This window comes from Periplaneta americana, chromosome 17, assembly GCF_040183065.1.
Source record: "Periplaneta americana isolate PAMFEO1 chromosome 17, P.americana_PAMFEO1_priV1, whole genome shotgun sequence".
NCBI classification, from domain to species: domain Eukaryota; kingdom Metazoa; phylum Arthropoda; class Insecta; order Blattodea; family Blattidae; genus Periplaneta; species Periplaneta americana.
This window is the reverse complement of record NC_091133.1, coordinates 44,575,159-44,599,065: the sequence shown is the minus strand read 5'-3', so window position 1 is coordinate 44,599,065 and position 23,907 is coordinate 44,575,159. Positions and strand designations below refer to the sequence as shown.

Sequence of the window (23,907 nt, the reverse complement as noted above, 5' to 3'; positions counted from 1 at the left end):
CAGGCCGCCGGCAATCATTCGTGCAACGAGTAATACACTATGCGGATAAACGAAATATATGTGTTGGGCAAGCGCTGTGGTCCTCAGACTCTGCCGTGCGCGAAAGCTCTGGTGTAACACTTGTTTTATACTTGTATACTTTTTAATTGTACTCACTTTACTTACTAGCTAAAAATAGATCAGTAACACGTCAAGTATAATTCATGCAACTACAAGACGTTCTAGTATTTCTTCCCAACCGTTAGAGCCCGGACAGAGTATACCACGTTAAATTGATGTAGGTTAACCCAAATCACATTATCCTGAAGTATATTTTGCATTCCTCCTGAGACATTCTGTAGGCCTATATCATAAAGATTTTTTTTTCGCTCTCATCCTTCTTTGAGGCTCTTCTTGAACATATTTTATGATAGTTCACACTGTTGCGCACAATTAAAGGTACAGTTCTTATAATTATGAACGTTTAATGTCATATCCCATATTATATTTACCCTACTAATTTACCAGTAAGCTTTTGTCTTCAAATTTTGACTCCTTTCCCTGCGCGTTATAAACTTTTTAAAAATATCAGCCAACTTACAGGAACTGTCACGGTTTGTACAATTTTACTTATGTTGTATTATTTACATACTATTGAAAATATTTATGCTATAAAAAATCGTGTAACTGATTGTTATTAAATCAGTGTGTACACTTAATATGGCTACCTAATCTTCTACAATATTTATTCCTCATATTTTACCGTCTACTTCATCTCAATATACATCAAGAGAGAAATAAAATAGCAGCAGTAGAAAACGAAAATAATGACTTTTATTTTAATCATTCTCTATGATGATAATTTGTAAGATAATACATTGACGAAAACGTAAAATTTACCATAATCATACTCCTATCTTCTATTTATACCCTCCATCTTTCTTTGCTTAAGTGCAGATATTTACGATAATACCAAGTACATATAGATTATTCCAAGACTTAGAAGCAGTCTTATCTGAACCCATGGCTGACAAACCCAAAATCCTCTTCAAGAAGTAAAGAATTCGCTATAGACACGAATTAACCAACGCAAAGTAAATTCAAAGCTTCAAACTACTAATAAATTAATGAAGTGAAGGGTATATTTACACACATCCACTATTCCACTGCAAAATCTTTGCCATTAATCAACATGAATTAAACCAGGCAGCAGTAGCAGTCCCCCAAGAAGCGACACTCGTCAAACGCATTTCTCACACTCGCTCATTGATTTCTCTTTAAAGTACGATAGAACATTAGAAGGACTTATTTAGGCATGTGACATTTCTAAGTATTGAGCTTTACCACGCGTGTTTACCTCACATATAATGCATAACAAAGCGCTTGTATTACGTACTTATACTACAAGCGATACAAATCCAACAAGGTTCACTTTATAGCAAGATAAATTACATTCATCGCTCTTAAGGTTTTATTTTATTAGGTTATTTTACGACGCTGTATCAACATCTAAGGTTATTTAGCGTCTGAATGAGATGAAGGTGATAATGACGGTGAAATGAGTCCGGGGTCCAGCACCGAAAGTTACCCAGCATTTGCTCATATTGGGTTGAGGGAAAACCCCGGAAAAAACCTCAACCAGGTAACTTGCCCCGACCGGGATTCGAACCCGGGCCACCTGGTTTCACGGCCAGACTCGCTGACCGTTACTCCACAGGTGTGGACGCTCTTAAGGTAAGAAGGTACTGCCTATCTCGACAATGTTAATTCCGTGAAGTTTTGGTGCACATTGCTCAAAAACTATTACAGAGATATTCAAACAATATTTTCAGATAATGTTTTTACATTTTTAATCTCTAATAATATCTACTACATATTGAAAAAAACGTTAAAGGTGTTAAAATTTTTTTTTTCACAAATTTTTGGACTAAAATTTGGGTGCATATTTGTTATATTTGTTCGATCCCATCAGATACACACCTGGAATATACAGTACTAATTCGGTCCGGAGTTCAAAACAGCTAGAGTACTAATTCTGTCTGAACTACGCAGGTATAGACAAGTTATATTTCAAAGAAACTAGTTTTATATATAAGTGTACACAAAGAGACTGTTACAGTATATTATGAGCTAGCTGTCGTATCGAATCCGTTGGTATGATATCCATACTGACGTGTTTTGATGTTGGTACAGTATAGTGCAGGCTTGCAGTAATGTGCGCCAATTGTGGCGTACGTCACTCAACGGAATACGTCACTCATCTCTTCCTTCCATCCCCGTGTCATTGACTTAGTAGAGGAGGGGATTTGTATTCAGTGTCTGTGTTTTGTGATTGCGTATGGGGCACAGAGACGCCATTCAACGCCGTTGGACTGTGGACAGGGAACTAACGCTTTCCCCATGCTTTTCACCCCTCTTTCGCCAGTTCTGCATCCCTGGTATACTGTATAGCTGGCTGTCATAACGAATTAAACATGTTTTCATGTTGGTATGATATCGGTGCTAACGTGTTTTGATGTTGGTAGTGATACCGATAGGAACTTTTTTCCATAATTAGGCGCGGTCGTACCTAACTGTCGTTGAGTAATCTTCACAACGATGGCCGAACAAGAAGAAAGTGTTGTGTGTAGTGAGAAGGGAAACCCAATGCCTTAACGAAGGGGCAGGTAATTTTGTAGTTTGCTGTCTCGAGTAACTAATTTACCCGTCCCTGCCTTATGACAGTCTTAAGCCTGCACAGAATTGGAAGGAAATTGTTCATTTCCAACCAGTACTGCTCTATTTTTGACCCGAGACCGGAGTACTATTTTTTACTTCTTGGCCCCGGACCGAACTAGTATATATTCTTGACCATGGGAACAAACTAGTAAACTTCATAAAAGTTATATCAATATGCATATGGATGTCATAGCGAAACCCATTCTTATTTTTAGTCTTTTGAGTCTGGTTAATACACACAAACATTTTAATTTGTTTTAGATGGAGAGTTTTTGAAAAAAAAAATGCACCAGAATCATTTTATCACAGTTTGACGATTATTATATTTAAAAAATTTATCTCAATACGTGTTAACACTCTTCAATTTATAGTAGCTATTATTAAAAATAAAGATTGTAAAACATTCCCTGAAAATCTTGTTCACATATCTGTAACAGTTTTTTAGTAACGTGCAACCAAACTTCATGATATTAATTGTCGAGATATGCAGTGCCTTCTCACTTGAAGGAAATGTGTATGTTCTTGAGAGCCCGCAGTTCAGGCGCTTTGGTATCCCTGATATATGTGCATCAATAAGAGAAACAGTATGACAATAATTGTGAAACGTTTATCTCTCTTCCTTTTGCGTTAGATGAAGTATAAGAGAAAGTTTTGTATTGCCTTGATTTAAATTCCGAGCGTTTGACAGAATAATTCTAACACCCTTTTAATCGAAATAATACATTTTGGCAGTATACCTGTCTGTGTGTAGAGATTTATCCTAAATTATTCCACGGATTTCGAATCCAGCATATTCGAAGAAATTTATTCATACGGGAATCATATAAGCCTACATGAAATTCAGTCTACAGAATTCAGAAATTTACATGGAATTGCTTTCTAAAAAAAGGGGGGGGGGAGAAATGAGATGTACATTTAAGTGACATGCCAAGTTTGAAGCATGCTTCAACTGTGTCAGCCAACGTGGAACGCAGTTTTTCCAAGTGAAGACCTAAGTTTTCTTTCCCATATAACAAGGTGTCGTTTTCAATGGAAATTTTGAAAATGAAATTCACTCTGTACTATAAAAGGTAACACAAGGATTATAAGGTTTACAATTGTTAATACCTAATTTGTAATATTGTAACATTTACGACGTTGAGAAAGAATAGGACTATGTATAACTCTCTCTATCTCTCTTTTTTGTTTTGAAGGACATCAATCAATTGACGTAAATTTTGGGAAACCAACAAAAAACAATATTAAGAATTAAAAAAAAAAACAATTTAATTTTTTCCTAATTCTTAATGATGTGTGTGATATTTTTGGAAGAGTTTTAATATATTAATGATTTATTTTTTATGAATTTCCTTAATTTTCACAGGAAATTAATAACATATGCTTTAAAAACACTGGATTCAATTATTTAGTTCGAAATGAAATGTGTATTATACATGTAGACCAATATATTTATTTAAACTATGCAATACTTTAATTTGTTCGCAAATAATTTTGTAAACATTTGCGTGTTATTTTCCATGACTGAACTGCACTTCTGCTTTATCAATGCAGTAGCTAGGTTCCAATTCCCTAAACCTTGAACTATATTCATACATACTACGTTTCGCCATTACCTTACAGTGCTCCAAATCCCTTGTCCTGATAATTAGATTCTATGCTGGGCAAATTGTAAAATTATATCCCTGTAATTTCGAACTAACTTAGGCTCTTGCAGCGTATTAATAATAATAGCATAGATGTTGCATCATCCTATGAAGACATAATATCATAGCTTTCTTTGATAATAAATTAGGTATTTAAATTAACTTAATAGCAAGAATGTACTTACATCAATATGTAACGGAAACATTGATTCCTCAGCTACATTTTATTCACACCTCGATTATAAATTTTAAAAGATAGGTTTATCATATGCGAGCCAAATGCAGTTATCCTTAAAATGAGCTGAAAATCAAATGTGGTGGTATTTTGATCCCGCTCCCACTGTATATATGGTAATTTCATAACTACAGAATTGTGTTATTTTAGGTTTAATTTGTAATTCAATAAATACAAAAATATTCTTTGTTCTTAACTTCTTAACTTTATTAATAAGGTAATCATGTCGTAATTTAATTTGTATTGTAATTGTAAATTTAATATTAATTGTAATTTTATTCTTCATATTATAGTTGTAATCCCCTAGTAGAGGGGTAGAGAAGGCCTGACGGCGTCATCTCTACCAGGTTAAATAAATAAATATTACTAATACTACTACAACTGTAAAATTCAAATAAATAATCTACATCATTAAAGGTGAATACCATATTACCATACAAGTATTCAAAACACAAATGAAATGGAAAACGTTGTACAAGGAGACTAATCAGACTATGCAGCGACTACGTAAATTATTTGCAAACAGAAATGCCACAAAAATGAAGATTTTCAGTATTAGGTCAGAAATACGAGTTTGGAGTGAAACGCGCTAGGATCATTCAGACATAGGGACTGATGGCTAGGAGCATTCAGACATATATGATATGATTGTTAAAGAAGATAATTCCTCCCTCTTCTTCACTCATTAATTCAATCTAAATCTTCCTGTACTAACCAATGTGAGCGCAAACAACTTTTTTCTAGACTTAATTCCCATTTACGTCGACCCAGTGTCAATTTTCACTAATGGATTAAGCTCATTCTCTTCACTTCAACAGACATGGAATACGAAATAAGTCTGAGGTGGTGGCATTTTCCCTTGCGTGGTCGTTAGTCTAATGAAGGCTGCATTCTTGAAAGAATTCTCATTGTACTAGGGGCTGCATAATTCCAGATTAGAGGTTCCAACGCGTCATTGTAAGCAAACAACGCAGTTTTAAGGAAAGCGTGCTCATCATTGTGTTGCAGAGTTTTATAGTGAACACAATGATTTGTGCACAATAGTCTTTCCTTTTTCAAATAGGAGAACTTAGTCACGTATTACTAGCCGTAATTGAAATTTGTCACTGTCTCTCTTTTCTAACTTTGCAAATACTTCTTTTATTTGATTCAAACTGGAATTGGGGGAAGCGTAAGATTTCATACCAAAGAGCGAATAAGGAATATGAGAATGAAGTATCAACATATTTTCGCCAGAGGTAAGACGACATACTTACTTTCTCCAAATGACTTTTAAGAAACCCGCAGGTTCACATAAGCCCGCCATCAGTCCCTATCCTGTGCAAAATGAATCCAGTCTATATCATCATATCCCACCTCCCTCAAATCCATTTTAATATTATCTTCCCATCTACGTCTCGGCCTCCCCAAAGATGTTTTTCCCTCCGATCTCCCAACTAACACTCTATATGCATTTCTGGATTCGGCTATAAGCGGTTCCGGACAATTGGCCACAGAAATTTGGGAACTGGGACAATTGACCACAGAAAATTGGTAACAGGGACAATTCGCCACAAATAGACAATTCGCCACAAATAGACAATTTGCCACAGATAGACAATTTGCCACACTGAGATATAAAGATAAATCTATGACTTCCAGAAGCTCTATATTGTGTGAATGGATATAGAGATTAATAATTGCAAATTCCACTAAGTATGTGAATTGCTATGTACATGTAAATTTGGCTTCAAAAATGTCCTTCTAGGTTGTGGTCTACAGCTCTCAAGTACCGGATGACGGTGCCTTCTCCTTGTACCGGGAGTGTTCTTCAACTATACGTGATATTCGTCTGTCCATGTCGATGTACTTCCGCTTCTTTTTGGTAGGAGAATGACCACCTTGCAATACTCTGTAACTCATTTTGAATAATGACAGACGTTGGTTCTCGGGAAGTTCCCGCCCTTGCTTTCATGTTCTCTACACATTCCTTTGCCTTACTCTTTCCCCAGTCTGCACAATGATTCTTGTGTTCAGACGGTTCTTTGACGACACTACTTCCACCTTTTGATAACGTGACTGTTGCATTACACCTGCCACGCATGTCACAGCGCCAAACAACTCCATTCTTATTTTCTCTTAGTCTCGTGTACATGTAGCCAAGCTATATTAATTTGTCAGAGCCTCTTTCTGATTTTGTGAAGCGAATTTCTTCCGCCATAGTTCAGAATTAGTGTACAGCTTCTGGATTTGCCTTGTGTTACCATAGAAATATATTATAAATTGTTGCGAATTTGAGTATTGCCTTGACTTTTAATGTGTGGCTAATTGTCTTTGATACGAATTTCAATTATGTGGCGAGTTGCCTCTGTGGCCATTTTCTGTGGCGAGTTGTCCTCAACCCGGCTATACGTGCTACATGCCCTGCCCATCTGAGACATCTGGATTTAATGTTCCTAATTACGTCAGGTGAAGAATACAATGCGTGTAGTTCTGCGTTGTGTAACTTTCTCCATTCTCCTGTAACTTCATCACTTTTAGTCCCAAATATTTTCCTAAGAACCTTATTTTCAAACACACTTAATCTCTATTCCTCTCTCAAAGTGAGAGTCCAAGTTTCACAACCCTACAGAACAACCGGTAAAATATAACTGTTTCATAAATTCTAACTTTCAGAATTTTGACAGCAGACTAGATGACAAAAGCTTATCAACCGAATAATAATACGCATTTTCTCTATTTTTATTATGCGTTAAAAACATCATACTATTTTTTATAATTTGGCCATAATCACCAATTAAAAAAAAATATCCTTACATACGAAATAGATTTTATGTTTTATATTCTTCTCGACTGATAGTTCCATTCTGTGTAAGATATAATTGCTCAGACGATTAAAACAATAAGAATTTACTTAACGTGGTGAAAACAGTAAATATTACGGTGAAAGATGCCACTTTTTGTATGACACAGAACAATAGTGGTAAGTGTTGCGGCAAACCTAATAAGGATTATTCCCATGACGATCAGGGCCGCAACTATTCCGATACCAGCAATTAGAACCTACAGCTATTCTGGCGACAACAATTACGACCTAAAACTATTCACGTGATGACGATTAGGACCTATGACAATTAGGGTCTAAGATTATTTTGGTGACGACATGCCTACAAATATTCAGATGACAACGATCAGTACTTACAACTATTCCGGTGACAAAAATTAAGAGCTACGACTATTTCGGAACGACTATTAGAACTTAAGATTTTTCTGGTGACGACAATTAGGAGCTGTGACTATTTCGGGGATGACAATTAGGACCTACAACTTTTCCGACGACAACAATTACGACTTGCAATTATTCAGATGACGACGATTAGAGCAAACGACTATTTTGGGACACGGCATCAGGGTCTACTACTATCCTATTGAGGACTATTAAGATTATTACTATTCCGATTATAAACAATATTAGTATTCTGTTGATCGTTGCCATTCTGCTGACAATACTTCTCCCCTAACGACTACTGACAATCCCTTAACGATTATCACTACTCTGTTGACGATTATCACCGTTCTGTTGACGAATATAAACATTCTGTTGACGAATATTATCCATTTTAATGTTTATTTAAATATTATATTCTGTTAACGAATACGTTTATTCTGCTAATGATTATTACTCTTCTGTTGATCATTATTACTATTCTGTTGACGATTATTACAATACTTTTGTCCAATATTACTACTCTGTTGACGGTTATTATTAATCTATTAACAATTAGTACTATTCCGTTGTCGAGTACTATAATTCCGTTTACGATTATTAAAATTCTGTTGTCGATTATTACTATTCTCTTGACGATTATTACAATTGAGGCGATTAGAAGCAAAGCGATATTTCCAAAAAAAATTATTTAAATGCATTTAGGGTAAACTAAAGCATTTAAAATTTCATTAGTAAAGGGATATATCTTTTAACCACATCGTGCATTAACGTTTAAAATTGAAACTTCACGCAATTTACGATTGCTTAGTAACTTTTAATCACATTTTATGGAAATTATATAAGTGCACTTACATCTCTTTGCTTCTGACAGTCTTAATTCTGTTGTCGATTATTACTATTTTGTTGTCAATTATTTCTATCCTGTTGATTATACAATTCCGTTGACGATTATTAAAATTATGTTATCGAACATTACTCTTCTGTTGTCGATTACTATTTTCTTGTCGATTATTACTATTCTGTTGACGATTATTACAATTCACTTGTCAAAATATTTTTCTATTCTGTGGATTATTACAATTCCGTTGACGATTATTAAAATTCTATTGTCGATTACTATTATTCTATTGTCGATTATTTTTTGTCGATTATTGCTGTTTTATTGACAATTACTATTACGTTGACGATTATTACAATTCCGTTGATTATTGCAATTACATTGTCGAATATTACTATTATGTTGATATTTATGTAATTCTGTTGTCGATTAGTATTATTCTATTGTCGATTATTACAATTCTGTTGTCGATTATTACAATTCTTTTGTCGATTATTACTTTCATGTTGTCGATTATTACTATTATGTTGACGATTATTACAATACTGTTGATGATTACAAGTCTGTTGTCGAAATTACTATGCTGTTGTCAATTATTGCTATTCTGTTGACGATTATTACAATTCTGTTGTCGATTATTACTATTATGTAGATTATTACAATACTGTTATCGATTAAAAGTCTGTTGTCGAATATTACTATTCTGTTTTCGATTGTTGTTATTCTGTTGACGATTATTACTATTCTACTGACGATTATTATTATTATTATTATTATTATTATTATTATTATTATTATTATTATTATGCTCACGATTTTTAAAATTCGAATAACTATTATTTTTAACACTTTGATTAAAATTAGGCCTATTATTACTATGATGATGGCTTACTATTTCGATGACTTCGATTGACTTAAGATTATTTTGCTTGCAACGTTTACGACTATTGTAATAACGAATATCACTAATTTGTTGATTAGAATTATTTTGATAACGAATACTGGAACTAATCTAATGAGTAAATGTTATGTTAAATATTATGTTTTATTTAACGACGCTCGCAACTGCAGAGGTTATATCAGCGTCGCCGGATGTGCCGGAATTTTGTCCCGCAGAAGTTCTTTTACATGCCAATAAATCTAATGAGTAAAGATAGGCATTTATACGACATGAGGATATTAGATTAGTTGTGCTTAGACTGTCGTTACGTCATTAATACCTGAGGTATGGTCAAGTTACAACTGAAATGTGTTGTGCATCGCAGCAATTGAAAGGAGTTACGTTTCTCGAGCGTAGGTTTCAGCGTTGTGCTCAGGCAATTGGTTTGTTTACCTTGCACCGCGATTCGTTGATTGGTTAAGCACATAAAGCTACAATCTCATCCTGCTTATACTACGGCAGAGTTCCTTAACAGGTACCCATGCACTTGCAGTGCTAGCTAAGTTCTCTTTTTCTTTCAACAAGAACATTCCATGCATATTTAATCTTATAGTCTCTGTGGGTAAATTCCTATCTTTACTAATGAGAAGGAATATAACTGAAGCACTGACAGTGGGATCAAAAACTAGGCTAGTCAAAGGCTAATAAATAATGACTAGTCTAGTTTCTATCTAAAAGCTTCACTGTTCTGAATGAATGACAGACTATTTTGATGGTTATAACGTCGATCCTTATAGGAATTTCAGTTACCTGAAGTTTAAAAATTTATATTCTGTAATGTTACATATGATATTTAAATCGTAAAAAATCCGGACACAGCGATCATTACCATAATGAATGTGTTGTCCTAACTAGTAAAACTGAAAAATATTAGCGGAAAGACTTTCTTGCTTCTCGAATTTCAGTTCGACTCTAGTGCAGAAGTCCCCGTGAGTGATGGGTGCAATCGTTTTGCTTCATTATTCATCTGTATTACAGAAAGTACATTGATCACTTGCATCAATATTTAACTAAATTCGCTGCCATTGAGATCGTATTTCGTATTCGTTTGGTTACAACGCTGTAATTACTGGTATCATTAAAGTCGTTACTAGTATCCAATTTGTATTACAAAATACATCTAGTGTATTTCTACATGTTTGTGATGTATCATACTATTTTCGAACACACGTAATTATCAACTAACTATATAGATCAATGTATTTGCTACTATGTCCGTGTGTTATTTTTATTATCGTTACAACTCTTATTGTTCTAATTTTAACAGTCAATTTATTTTGTTACGTTTAAATAGTACTTCATACAACTGAACTATATCACGCAATCCTTAAATAAGTATATTTTAATGTGTTATTTTGAAGGATATATTAAAATCTACTAGTACATATCTTGGCTATGGTCACAGGAGAGCCAAATCCTAGCAATTCCTGCCCATAGAACATCCCACTATTCATCCTCTTTTACTGTCTCAGTGACACGTGAATGGAATTCTCTACCTCAGGAGATTAGGGGCTGCCAGACAATAACCACTTTGAAGAAAAGGCTAAACGATTTATTATGGGCGCAGTCAAATTGAAGTTATAATTGTGATCGAGTTTAATAATTTAATTTAATTTAATTTAGGTATGACTGTCATTACTATTATTATTATTATTATTATTATTACATAATTATTTTATTGGTGTTGTGAAGATGAAAAGAATTGTCATTGTATTATATTAATTATGTATTATATTGTCTTGTATTGTAGTATTGTATTGCTTTGAATTGTATTGTATTGTATTGTATTGTATTAATTATGTTATATTCATAGCATTGTAGTAATTTTCTATCATACTGGTTGAGTGGAAGAGAAGGCCGAATGGCTTTAACTCTGCCAGTTAAAATAAACAATTATTTTTATTTTTATTACTATTACTATTATTATTATTATTGTTATTATTATTATTATTATTATTATTATTATTATTATTATTAAGGTTGTAATTAATAAAGTTTAGTAAGTATGTACCAATAGGAAACCCACGTATTTTTTGTATTTTGATGTCAATATTTAATTATATTACTTACGGCTTCTCACCATAATATTTATAGCCTATTATATTTATTATTTAGGGTTCATTTTGATTTTCTGTCGTCTCTATTTTCAGTTTACATCTAAAGAAGTGCAACCTTTAACTTCTCATAACTTCTGCGAAAAGATGCAACATTTCATTAACACCTCAAATTAAATTCAATAGAAGCCTCTAACGGAAATAAAAATAACTACTAATGTACAACCCGTCATCTCATCATTTCACGAGAAAACGAACATTGTTTTCATATCAATACAAGTTGAGTAGAAATTCGCATGTGAACTTTCTAAATCTTCATTATTTTAAAGGACGAAGAGGGTACGTAATATGTATAAATGCCAGGTATTCCCTAATTATATTTCATAAGCAATGGAAATTTTACTTGAAGCAAGTAAGGAGATAGGTTTGGAAGTAAATCCCCTCCAAAATACAAACTATATGATTATGTCTCATGACCAGAACATAGTACGAAATGGAAATACAACATTGGAAATTAATCCTCTGGAAAAGGTGGAAGAATTGAAGTACTTTGGAAGAACAGTATCAAATATATATGATACTTTTTAGTAGGTTATTTTACGACGCTTTATCAACATCTTAGGTTATTTAGCGTCTGAATGAGATGAAGGTGATAATGGCGGTGAAATGAGTCCAGCACCGAAAGTTACCCAGCATTTGCTCATATTGGGTTGAGGAAAACCCCGGAAAAAACCACAATCAGATAACTTGCCCCGACTGGGAATCGAACCCGGGCCACCTGGTTTCGCGACCAGACGCGCTAACCGTTACTCCACAGGTGTGGACTTATATGATACTCGAGAGGAAATTAAACGCAGAATAAATATGGGAAATGTTTGCTATTATTCGGTTGAGAAGCTTTTATCATTCAGTCTACTTTCGAAAAGGCTTAAAGTTAGAATTTATAAAACCGTTACATTATCTGTTTTCTGAATGGTTGTGAAACTTGGACTCTTACTTTGAGAGAAGAGAGATTAAGGGTGTTCGAGATTAAGGTGCTAAGACATTCACAACATACATCTATAAAACCACTCTCTAAAAATTATATGTGGAACGCCTCATACAGCATATTAGGTACGTCTACTGAGTCAGATGTAAACGGTTATTATGGATTTGACCAACATGGCGCAGTGAAAACGAGCAGAAATAAAGGAAAGCTGAATATTAATTAATATGAATATTATATGATTAAATGAAAAATACAAGTAAGCACAAGTCTAATATATACAATAAGATAATAGTAATAATTAATGAGACAATAGTTAGAAAATAAGTATGAATGATAAGAGTTTAACAGCCGATATGTACAGAACTTTCCTAAAACTGTATTCAACTGTGCCATATACAAATTCAATACCAACTATCAGCTCGTATTAAAGAAAAAAAGTAGCCTGTATGTGCCTGTATAATACTGCAATCCTTTTATTATGAATTAGGTAATCGAGGGGAGGAGTATTGTTATCAATTTCTCATACAAAATGTGTATATATTATTACTACTAGACAAATCTCAAGGTATGGTACCCAGTATTTCTGTTTCCCATATGGAAAATTCTGAATGACCAACTCAGTACTCGCTTCCGAATATCTGTCTCACTTGGCATCGAACTTGCGAATATCTGTCTTCCTTGCTAGCGAACTTCCGAGTGAGTGTGACTGACAATTTTGCTATCCATGAAGACTATTTCCCCCTCTTCCCGTGTACCCATACATCTATGCTGCTATGGCGTAAGGATACGGCAGGAATGCCGGTTGGAAAAGATGGCGTGATGGACATGGGACGACCTCGCTGACTGAGCCGACTACACGGCTCAGTACTTAGGAAAATATTTGGGGCTCAGAGGGATGAAGTTACAGGAGAATGGAGAAAGTTACACAACGCGGAATGCACGCATTTTATTCTTCACCTAACATAATTAGGAACATTAAATCCAGACGATTGAGATGGACAGGGCATGTAGCACATACGGATGAATTCAGAAATGCACATAGTGTGTTAGTTGGAAAACCTGAGGGGAAAAGACCTTCAGGGAGGCCAAGACGTAGAATGGAGAATAATATTAAAATGGATTTGAGGGAGGTGGAATATGATGTTATGGACTGAAGTAATCTCGCTCAAGAAAGGGACCGATGGCGGGCTTATGTGAAGGCGGAAATGAACTTTCGATTCCTTAAAAGCCCTTTGTGAGAATTTCTAACTACACTGAATAATGTAAGCATTAATATTATATATTTCAGAACAGATAAATCTGAGACATTCAATGATAATTGGCAAGTGTTTTTAATTGGTTATTTAACGACGCTATATCGACTATTGGGCTCTTTAGCGTCAATGGAATTGTGATAACGAGATGGTATTTGAAGAGATAAGGCCGAGGATTCACCACAGATTACCTGACATTCGCCTTATGGTTGTGAAAAACCTCAGAGAAACCCAACCAGGTAATCAGCCCAAGCAGGAAACGAAACCACGCCCGAGCGCAACTTCTGATCACCAGGCAAGCTTGGTGCTAGTGTTAAATGAATTAATATTTATATTCCGTGATGCTATAATGGATATAAAACTTTAGATCCAGTTACATAACTGTATTCAGATCCTTATCGATCTTCTTAAAAATATTCTTTGTGTAAAATAACTTGCTGGAAGAATATAAATTACGGTACGGTAGGATAGTCAAAATAAAACAGTCTGCGTAAAGTTTTCACTTCTACCCCTGTGAAATTTTAATAACTTAGCCTATCCAAAATATCGAGGTATGAATGTAAAATGTATCATGGTCGATTTTGATGATCTAACACTTCCAAAATTAGGAATCTGTTGCTCAAACCTGATAGTGAAATTACAATTATCGCAAAGTAGAAGTTCAGTCTAAAATACTTCAAGTATAACTTGGCGTGAGAAAGATTGATGAACGTTTTCTGCAACGAAAATTACAAGAGGATTTGCATACTTAAAACAGCTGCTGTATTCATGTCCACGATCAACAAGCAAGGTGTGACAATCAGAATAAATTAATTACTGAATTGTTAAAATAGCTTGAGATCATGGGAAACCACACGTTCTCAAGCAAACTTTGCACTTCGTGGTTATCATAAGAAAGGATTATCATAAAGAAATAAGTTTGCAATAATAAATTTCCTGTAAGGTATGTCTACTTCCACAATACAAAGACACATTAAGAAAATATGGCAAGGAAATAGAACACTTTTATACGAGTACAATCTTTGGTATGGTTTCTATACTGATTATATGAAAAACAATTAAAGTGAAAAGACATCTGAACAAATGTAAAGTGAAATAGAGAGAAATTGGAAGTGTAATTAAGTGAATTAAATATTTCAGTCTTTTTCAGTATTATGAATTGGGAGTAATACCAGTTGTACTATAACTGTAGGAGTATTATAGGAATAAATATATGGAAAGGGATAATAAAAATAAGAAATTTAGGAGTGAAGTGAAGAGAAAGAGATAAATAGGTAAATAAAAGTAGAGACAGGGAAATGTAAACAATTAATTCAGGAGAAAATAGCTGGAAAAGAATAATTAAGAGTAGGTAGATTTGAGAGTAGAGAAGAAAATGAATGAAAAGAATGTGAATTTTTAAGGAAAGGAATATGCAATATTTAATAAGAAAGCGAAAAATTGAAGGAAGACAGTCTAGGTATGGGAGAGAATAGAAGAGGATAGATAGGGAAGGATAGATAACAATAAAAAAAACAGAAGAATAGGAAGTAATCAGGAAATGCTTGGCAAATGCATATATTAATAGAAAAGAGTGGTGTGTATTAAAGGGATGGTGGATCGAAAAGCAGAAATGTGATGGTCCATTATAACTGTGAATTGTAAAGTTGGCTGACAAAATTATCAATATCATATCAATATGATAAACCCATATTTATTTCTTATTTGGAGAAATAAGGCTCAAAATCGCCTGGAATAGAGGGCTGTCATTACGAAGGCCACGCTTGAACTAAAACTATTAGGCGTCATAGAAGAAGATTTATCAGGTTTGTGTAATATGAAAATAAATGCAAACACACAAAGACCATGGTTATCGGAAGGAAAATAAAGCATGTATACCTGAGAATTCGAAATGAGGCAGTAGAGTAAGTGGACAGCTTCAAATACTTGGGATGTATTCAAATAGCAACATGACCTGGTGCCAGGAAGTCAAAAGGAGAAGAGCAATGGCAAAGGAAGCTTTTAATAAAAAAAACTAGCATCTTCTGATGACTTCTGGAAAAAGAACTGAGAGATTATTGAAGTGCTATCAGTGGAGTGTGGCAGTATAGGGGCAGAAACATGAACCTTTCGACGAAGTGAAAGGAAGCAACTAGAAGCATTTTAAATGTGGATATGGAGAAAAATGGAGCGTCTGAAATGGACAGACAGGATAAGAAATGATGAAGCAATTCTAGAAAGAGTGGGTGAAGGAAGAATAATGCACAAACTGAAGAGGAAATGAAAAAGAAATCGGCTGGATCACTGCATAATGAAAAATGCCCTGGAAGGAGCGGTAAACGGCAGAAAAAATGAGCTAGCAGACAACACTAAAATGCATGGATAGTACAGGGAGACTAAGAGGAAGGCGGAAAATAGGAATGATTAGAGAATGCTGGGTTTGCAGTAAAAGAAATATAAATTAAAGTAAGATATGATTAGATGGAATAGTTTCTGAAAATATTCAACAAAGAGAGTCAAAACATTGTCAATGAGGTAACAAAATGAATTTTCGTGGAACATACACTTACAGATGCCAAGTCAATATATCTGATACATCGAATCTTTTTAAAAGTGATTATATTAATTATGAATCTTGTTAAATTTATTGTGTATCATTTTGTACCTTGGGAAATATTTAAACATTACGGAGAACTAAGAAAATAACTATAGAGCTTTCTGACGAAAAGATAGAAGAATTTTAAAATTTAGGTTCAAGAAAATTTTGAAGTAGGGCCTATTAAATAATTTCGTAGTGTTTTTAATGCCCATTAAAAAAGTGACGAATGTTCACATCTAAGTACCAATAACCTCATAACACAATGAATGAATGGATGAATGAATGAATGAATGGATAAATAAATAAACAAATGAATAAATACATAAACGAATAAATAAATGAATAAATGGATAGATAAATGAATGAATAAATGAATAAATAAAGAAATGAATAAATAAATAAATAAATAAATAAATACATAAATAAATAAATAAGTAAAAAGTAAATAATAAATAAGCAAATAATAAATAAGTAAAGAAGTAAATGAATGAATGGATAAATAGATAAATAAATAAATAGATAAATAGATAGATAGATAAATAAATAAATAAATAAATAAATAAATAAATAAATAAATAAATAAATAAATAAATAAATAAATAACGTATCTTGATTATCACTTCGTAAGTCGTAACGTTAAATTAAAATTAACTTTCTACTCTCCGTAACCAAGTTACTGTAATTTAATCGTTGCATAATGCACAATGTAGAGTTAAAATATAATCTCATCTGTTCTCCAATTGACGTTGCAATTTTAGTGTGAGTTCATACCCCTACTCCTCTGTAGTACAGTGGTTAGTATGACTTTCGAAATCCGGATGAGGACGGCAAAGTTTAATGGCGACTACAATCTTTAGCATGACTTCCTTCGAAAGAGAGGAAAGCTAGTCATCGTTTACAAAGAAATGGAGGCAACTTTTTCTGGATTTTTCTTGCCCAATTAAATATTTAAGTACCACATAGCGTCCATATCAGAAGTATTAATGCGCTTAGTATTGTACAGCATTAAAAGCGTATACTTCATGAGCACAGAGAAATACAAGGTAGTTTTTCTCAAAAGATTAACGGTAAGTGGTTATAAACCACGTTTTTTGTGCAGTGTAAATTTTAAGAGAATCAATCCTGTTACATTAGATGTGACAGATTCCCAATAATATTAGTAAAATATATTTGAACAGTAAAATTACAAATGGGTTTATATATAAATGTTTTGAGTTTATGAAATACTTATGTGCATTTCAGTACATGATAAAGTAGATTAAATTATTTCAATTTTAAGAATTTATTATTCCAATAGCTTTTCTATAAAAATACAAAAGATAATTATTTGAATCATTAATTAATTAATTCATTCATTCATTCATTCATAGTGGTCTGCTCAAGAGCAAGTCTTTCACTGAAAACCAGCATTCTGCAATATTTCCTATTTTCAACCTTCTATTTAGTCTCCGCATATGATCCATGTATCTTAATCTTCTAGAACATCTGATACCTTCCTTTGTCCTACTTTTCTTTCTTTCACTCTTCCTTCCAGTGCATCTTTCAGTAAACAGTTTTTTCTTAACCAGTGGCCAATTTCTTTTCCTTTTCTGAAGAGTTTAAACATTATTCCTCTTTCACCCTATTTCCAAGACAGCTTTATTTATTATTCTGTCTGTCCATTTCATACAGGGAATTTAATTCTTGCGATTCAAGTGAAACGTAGGTATAATAAATCAGTATATGACACTTTTTTCTCCTAAAAATGATAGTAGTTTCTCTAACGGGACGAAGTACCCGGAAGTGAGATTATGTGGCTAACAGGTATTTCTTTAGTCCCGAGACGCTCTAGAATTCCATTTTTATAAGAGTTTTCCTGCTCTCCAAGCTACAACGTTATTTGCAGTTATAAAAAATTTAATTTACCGTCACATACGACATTAGCTTGACAGTATTAAAATCTGATTTCAGCACCAGAGCTAAAAGTTGTGGATGAACATGGTCACTCAGTGCACGACCGTTACTACAAGACTGGCAGCACTATCGAACTCACGTGTCGTGTTATGACGTCTTCAGGACAGGCACCTTCACCCCAAGTGACCTGGAGCAAGGATGGAGCTAAGCTTCCAGATAAGGTCACCATGTCGCCTATCAGGTGAGCTAAATTACAAGATCCCATGTAAAACAGTGTTTTAATTTATGTCTGGTATACTACAACATTATTTTGGTATATTTATAATCGCTTTAACTGTTTGTGGTTCTTTGTTCATGCATTTTTGTTTTCCATATTGACGAATCCTCAGATATGAGTTCTTCCAACCTGTTGCTGTCTACGACATGTACAGCTCATCAACACCTATTTAATTATTTCCATATAGTGACCATGTCTGATTAGTCTGCAGACATGTACACAGTGAGAAACTATGGATTTATGTTTTCTGAATCAGTTCCTTTCTCAGTAGAGCAAGGGAGAACGAATCCGGTATTTGTCTTTTTGTGCAATTAGACTATTATATATATATATATATATATATATATATATATATATATATATATATATATATATATGTATTTATTGTTTAGGAAACTACTAAAAACATCGATTGGATTGGTCAACCCCGGCATTTAAACCCGTTACATCCCGGATGATAGTCTAGTGTTTTAGTACTGATCCATCTCACTCGGCTGTAAGAGCAATAAATATGTAGTTTCTTATATACCATACAAATTAAAGGATATTTAAAAAAGTTACAAAATTACGCGATAATGTTATAAACACAGAACCCTTCAAATCTATTCTGCATAAAAATATCGTCTGGAATGAAATTATACCATATGGTACAGAAATTCCGACATTAACAAAAATCGGTGTCAATAGACACAGATTTTATTATTTGCAACAATAATAATTATTCGGTTCTATACTGATTTACTAATAACATTAACGTTTGCATTTTATTTCCTTGAAAAATCAATAATTATATACATAAATGCATACATGAAATATTTATTGAGCACTCAAAAACATCATACTTCCGTTTTCATTGCACACAATAGAAGTCCATTTTAGTCTTATAAATTGAGCCGTGTAGTTGCAAAATCAGATACATCACTTCCCCCCCCCCCCGAAAATGAGTTAATGTTATATTTCATATCTTCATATGATTCTACAACTGCTATAGCACTGTTATGCTCCAAAGCCAGATACATGAGATGGATTTGTATGATGAAAGAATAGTATTGGTTACAAATCCTTGGTTCCTTGCAAACGTTTTTCCTTCATACTGAAAAATTATGTTTTAGTGATGTATCTGATTTTGCAACTAAACGCCTCAACTTATAAGACTAAAATGGACTTCTGTTCTATTATAAATTGTGCAGTTTAAGTATATATCGGCGTAAATATCGATAATATGAATGGCTGGAAGTCTCAATGTGAAAATAGCTAGCTATAGGCTAAATGATAAAAATGAAGATGTGTAGCAAGATCTACTAAACAAGGAAATTCTGTCTCTATTCGAATTTGTTTCCTCTTGTATATATAATTTGGAATACGACACAACTTATAGACATTCTTTGTTGCTGATATAATAAATTATTACAAACAATCTTACGGATAAGAACTCGTAGGAACTAAGGAAGATACAAGTGAAGTGCTTTGTGCAGAGTGTGGCTTTGTATGAGGCAGAAACATGAACATTACGACGAAGTGAAGAGAAATGACTAGAAAAATTTGAAATGTGTTTATGGAGAAGAATGGAGCGTGTGAAATGATAGACAGAATAAGAAATGTAGCTGTGCTCGAAAGAGTGGATGAAGAAAGAAAAATTCCGAAACTGATCAGGAAGAGAAAAAAGACTTAACTGGTTCACTAGTTAAGAAGATACTGTCTACTGAAGGATGCACTTGAGGGAATGGTGAACGGGGAAAGTTCGGACCAGAAGAATATATCAGATATATGGATCATAGGCGGAGACTGAGAGGAAGGCACAAGATAGAAAAGATTGGAGAATGCTGGGTTTGCAGTGAAAGATGCCCTGAGACAGAAAACTATAAATGAATTAATCTTACAGAATGAAATACGGAAGAATTCTATAATATATTAATCCATTTTTTCTCTGATCGAGAATGGAATACTCGACTACCAAACTGTATTTCGTAACCACATTATTCTTTAACAGTGTTAACTGTAACAATGTAATAACTTAACTACGGTGTAACCACATGACAAGATAAGTACTAGGCTGACATTTCAATTTGGACCTCCATATGATGTACGATGCCTCATGTATGATTTATTAATGATGAAGACTAATAGGACTATGTATTCATGCACGTCTCGTAGTAGGCTATATTCCCTCTTTTCTGCCAATCTTTCAAGCCTTTCTGTTTTGTGTATCTTCAATTTTCATACTCCTATGTTCCGTATTTTTAATATTTCTCACTTTGTATTCTATTTTTCCTTTCCCCAGTGGTTTTCGTTGGCACTCAACTGGTATTGCTTTTTAAACGTACATTACGATATCTAGCAATATAGGTCTATATTGATCCATAGATACCAGTTGAGGGTTAATATAAGTAATGATTTGGCCATCTTTGCTCCTGCTTTCTCAAGAGATGTCCGACGTAATTAACATTTTTTTTCGATTTTACTTAATATATTTTCCTTGGCATTCTTTGTTTACCTAATATCTCAATTGAAGGGTTCAGAACCAAACTGGACCAAGCGCCATTTACTAAATCCGTAGAAAACAAGTGTTAAAATGAAATTATCTGTAGTAATGTCACGAGAGGCCTGAGACTTGCCGATAAATCCACGAGCGAAGCGAGTGGATTTATCTGGGAAATCTCAGACCTCGAGTGACATTTATTAGGATTATTTCGTGAATAAAATAAAAATGTAAATAATACATCCCTAAAATTCGATCACAAAATGTTAATAATTATATATTAACGAATACTTAACCTATTCAAACATTGTGAAGTTGAAATATTCGTAGATGAATATCGATTACTGCAATAAAGAAATTCGATGTTGTTATTCAGTAATGCCAATCGCGAAAAGCGAAATACAGGTTTAACAATGTTAATTACATGTACTGCAATTTTCTCTTATTGTTATAACCTAAATACATTTTCATTATCTGCTAAAATCATAATTTAATTTAACAGTAACAGTGGGAACAGCTATATACCATTGCTTATGTATTCACAGCGAGACATGTTGCTACACAGGATCTCTGTATAGATAGGCCTAATTAAAACACGAATTTTATTACGCCATACGGAAGGCAGTTTGATGAAAAGACCTTATTATTACTATGCAAGGTCTTTGGGTTTGATATGCGATGATGTTACATAAATTTGAATATCTGACTTTCTATTAATTGTTTAATTTCATTCACAAAATACAAATTTTATAGGCTACAATTATAGGTTAAGTTACTCGTACCTGTGGAAGCACGGCCAATGTCAGCTGTGCCTTATTTCGACCGTTACTTATAATCAGTGCTACACGAAAGCAGTTTTTATAGCTCGACAAACGCATTCTCGCTGTAGTGTGTAAAGGAACTAACGCTGCATCTACGCAGTTCAATATCCCAATCGCGATGCGTGCAATCTGGGAAGAATATTAAAAGAATGAAGTTTAAATGGTACGTTCAATTAAGATGCATAAAAAGGATTTGTGTCTACATGGTGCGCCGTTTTGAACGTCGTCTTCACGCGTAAATATATTAATTAATATTAAATATCAATCTTGCATTCATTGTTTTAAAGTTGAAAGAAAATTTTAACTATTTAGTTGCATCTTAATGTATTCATGATAATCAATTTACGGGGAAACAGTTGGCGACAACGACTAAACAAAAGAACGACCATGCGATAAATTGATAACGATAAATCTAGCTGCAAAAATTATCGCAAAGTGTGACTGTGATTGGTTGGAATTCAAAATGTCATTACACTTCATTGGTCGAAAATGAAATGACGTCATATGAACGAAATAGTCACCATAATTCAATGGAAACACATAGCAAGTAATAAAAAGTACACACATTCAAACTAAATGATATGTCAATCTTCATTAAACTATGGTATTCACTTAATTTTAACCCTTGCTTTCTCCGTTTTTAATAAATGGCGCTTGGCCCACTGTGGCTCTGAACTCTTCAATTTCTGACAGTGTTAGTTTTATTCAATCATAGTAGTGTACTTCTTGGTAAAGATTCCGTTAATATTAATTTTGTGTCGTTTTTCATTCAGCTTCTTATATTTAAATGCGTCTTCCCTCCTTGGTGGGAATTTGCCTAAGGGAAAACGTGAAAATTGGCGTTATGTCCGACGAAGAGCATGTCAACGATCTTCACTGTCCCTCGGGGTCCACCATAAACCTAAACCAGTTGTAGCACTCCAGAATTTAAAAAGAGAATGAGGCAATTCTGTTTCTAAGACGAATCTTCGAGCTTAACATTAAACTCCGTAGAGGAAAGCAGAGTAGAAACACCAGTGCCTGAAAGCTGATTAGTCCTTGTCGCCTTTAATATATACGAGCAATCTTTACTTTTTATTGTACCCCGGGTCAAAATGAAAGTGGTCGCGTCTTTGAAGTGAATCGGGTAGGCCTACTTCTGTAATCCTTCGGAAAAGAGAAGACATATCCACAAAACTACATAGGCCTTTAGCTTTTGTATTTCTGATTATCGATAGCTAGTTATAATCACAACGATTTTGTGAGAAAATGTTTTATAAATGGGAAATAGAACAGGCGGATGCTTGAGTGTTTAAACAATAAATTATGTCTAACACTTGATCGCTTAAGGTGCTGCAGTGAAAAACACCTATTTTATCTACACTAGTGCTCGGTACAATCCAAATTCTTACTGCTGAAATTTTACCTCTCAAGCAAACATTGCCATGGGGACAGATAAGAAGAATTTTTTTCTTACACCATGTTAATAGTGTCAAAACAAATGCTTGTACAAATTTTGGCGACTCGAGCGCATTTACGAGGGCCGTAAAAATAAGTTTCCCTAGGTCCGTTTACAGAAAGAAAACACAATTTCATAGGAAAGATTTAATGGAATAGATACAGCAATTTTTGAGCTATTTTTCAACATTTTCCCCACTGCAATTGAGACATATATCAAACCAGGAGATCGACAGAGAGGTGCAGTGTCACACACTGATTCTGATCCCAGGTGGCAGACTTCTACGACACAGGGATACAAAAGTTGATCCCATGGCATGAAAAACGTATCAATTCCGGTGGGAAATATGTTTAACCGTAGTTCAACAATTGCTGTATCTGTTCCAATAAATCTTTCTATAAAATTGTGTTTTCTATCTGTAAACGAACCCAGGAAAACATATTTTTACGGCCCTCGTAAATGCCCTAAAGTGGCCAAAATTTGTGTAAGCACTTTTTTGACATTATTAACATGCTGGATAACTTTTTCATCTGTGCTCATAAGAACGTTTAGTTGTCAGTGGTAA

The 23,907-nt window shown here is 33.8% G+C and overlaps 1 protein-coding gene across 2 annotated transcripts in view; it reads left to right on the top strand.

Annotated features, from left to right (window-relative positions):
- LOC138693277 (zwei Ig domain protein zig-8-like) overlaps nucleotides 1–23,907 on the top strand; it is a 977,813-nt gene that overhangs the window by 922,921 nt on the left and 30,985 nt on the right. For both annotated transcript variants that reach the window (XM_069817133.1, XM_069817132.1), the window contains exon 5: nucleotides 18,385–18,568. In XM_069817133.1, the coding sequence (XP_069673234.1) occupies nucleotides 18,385–18,568 (184 nt within the window). The remainder of the gene's footprint in view (nucleotides 1–18,384; nucleotides 18,569–23,907) is intronic.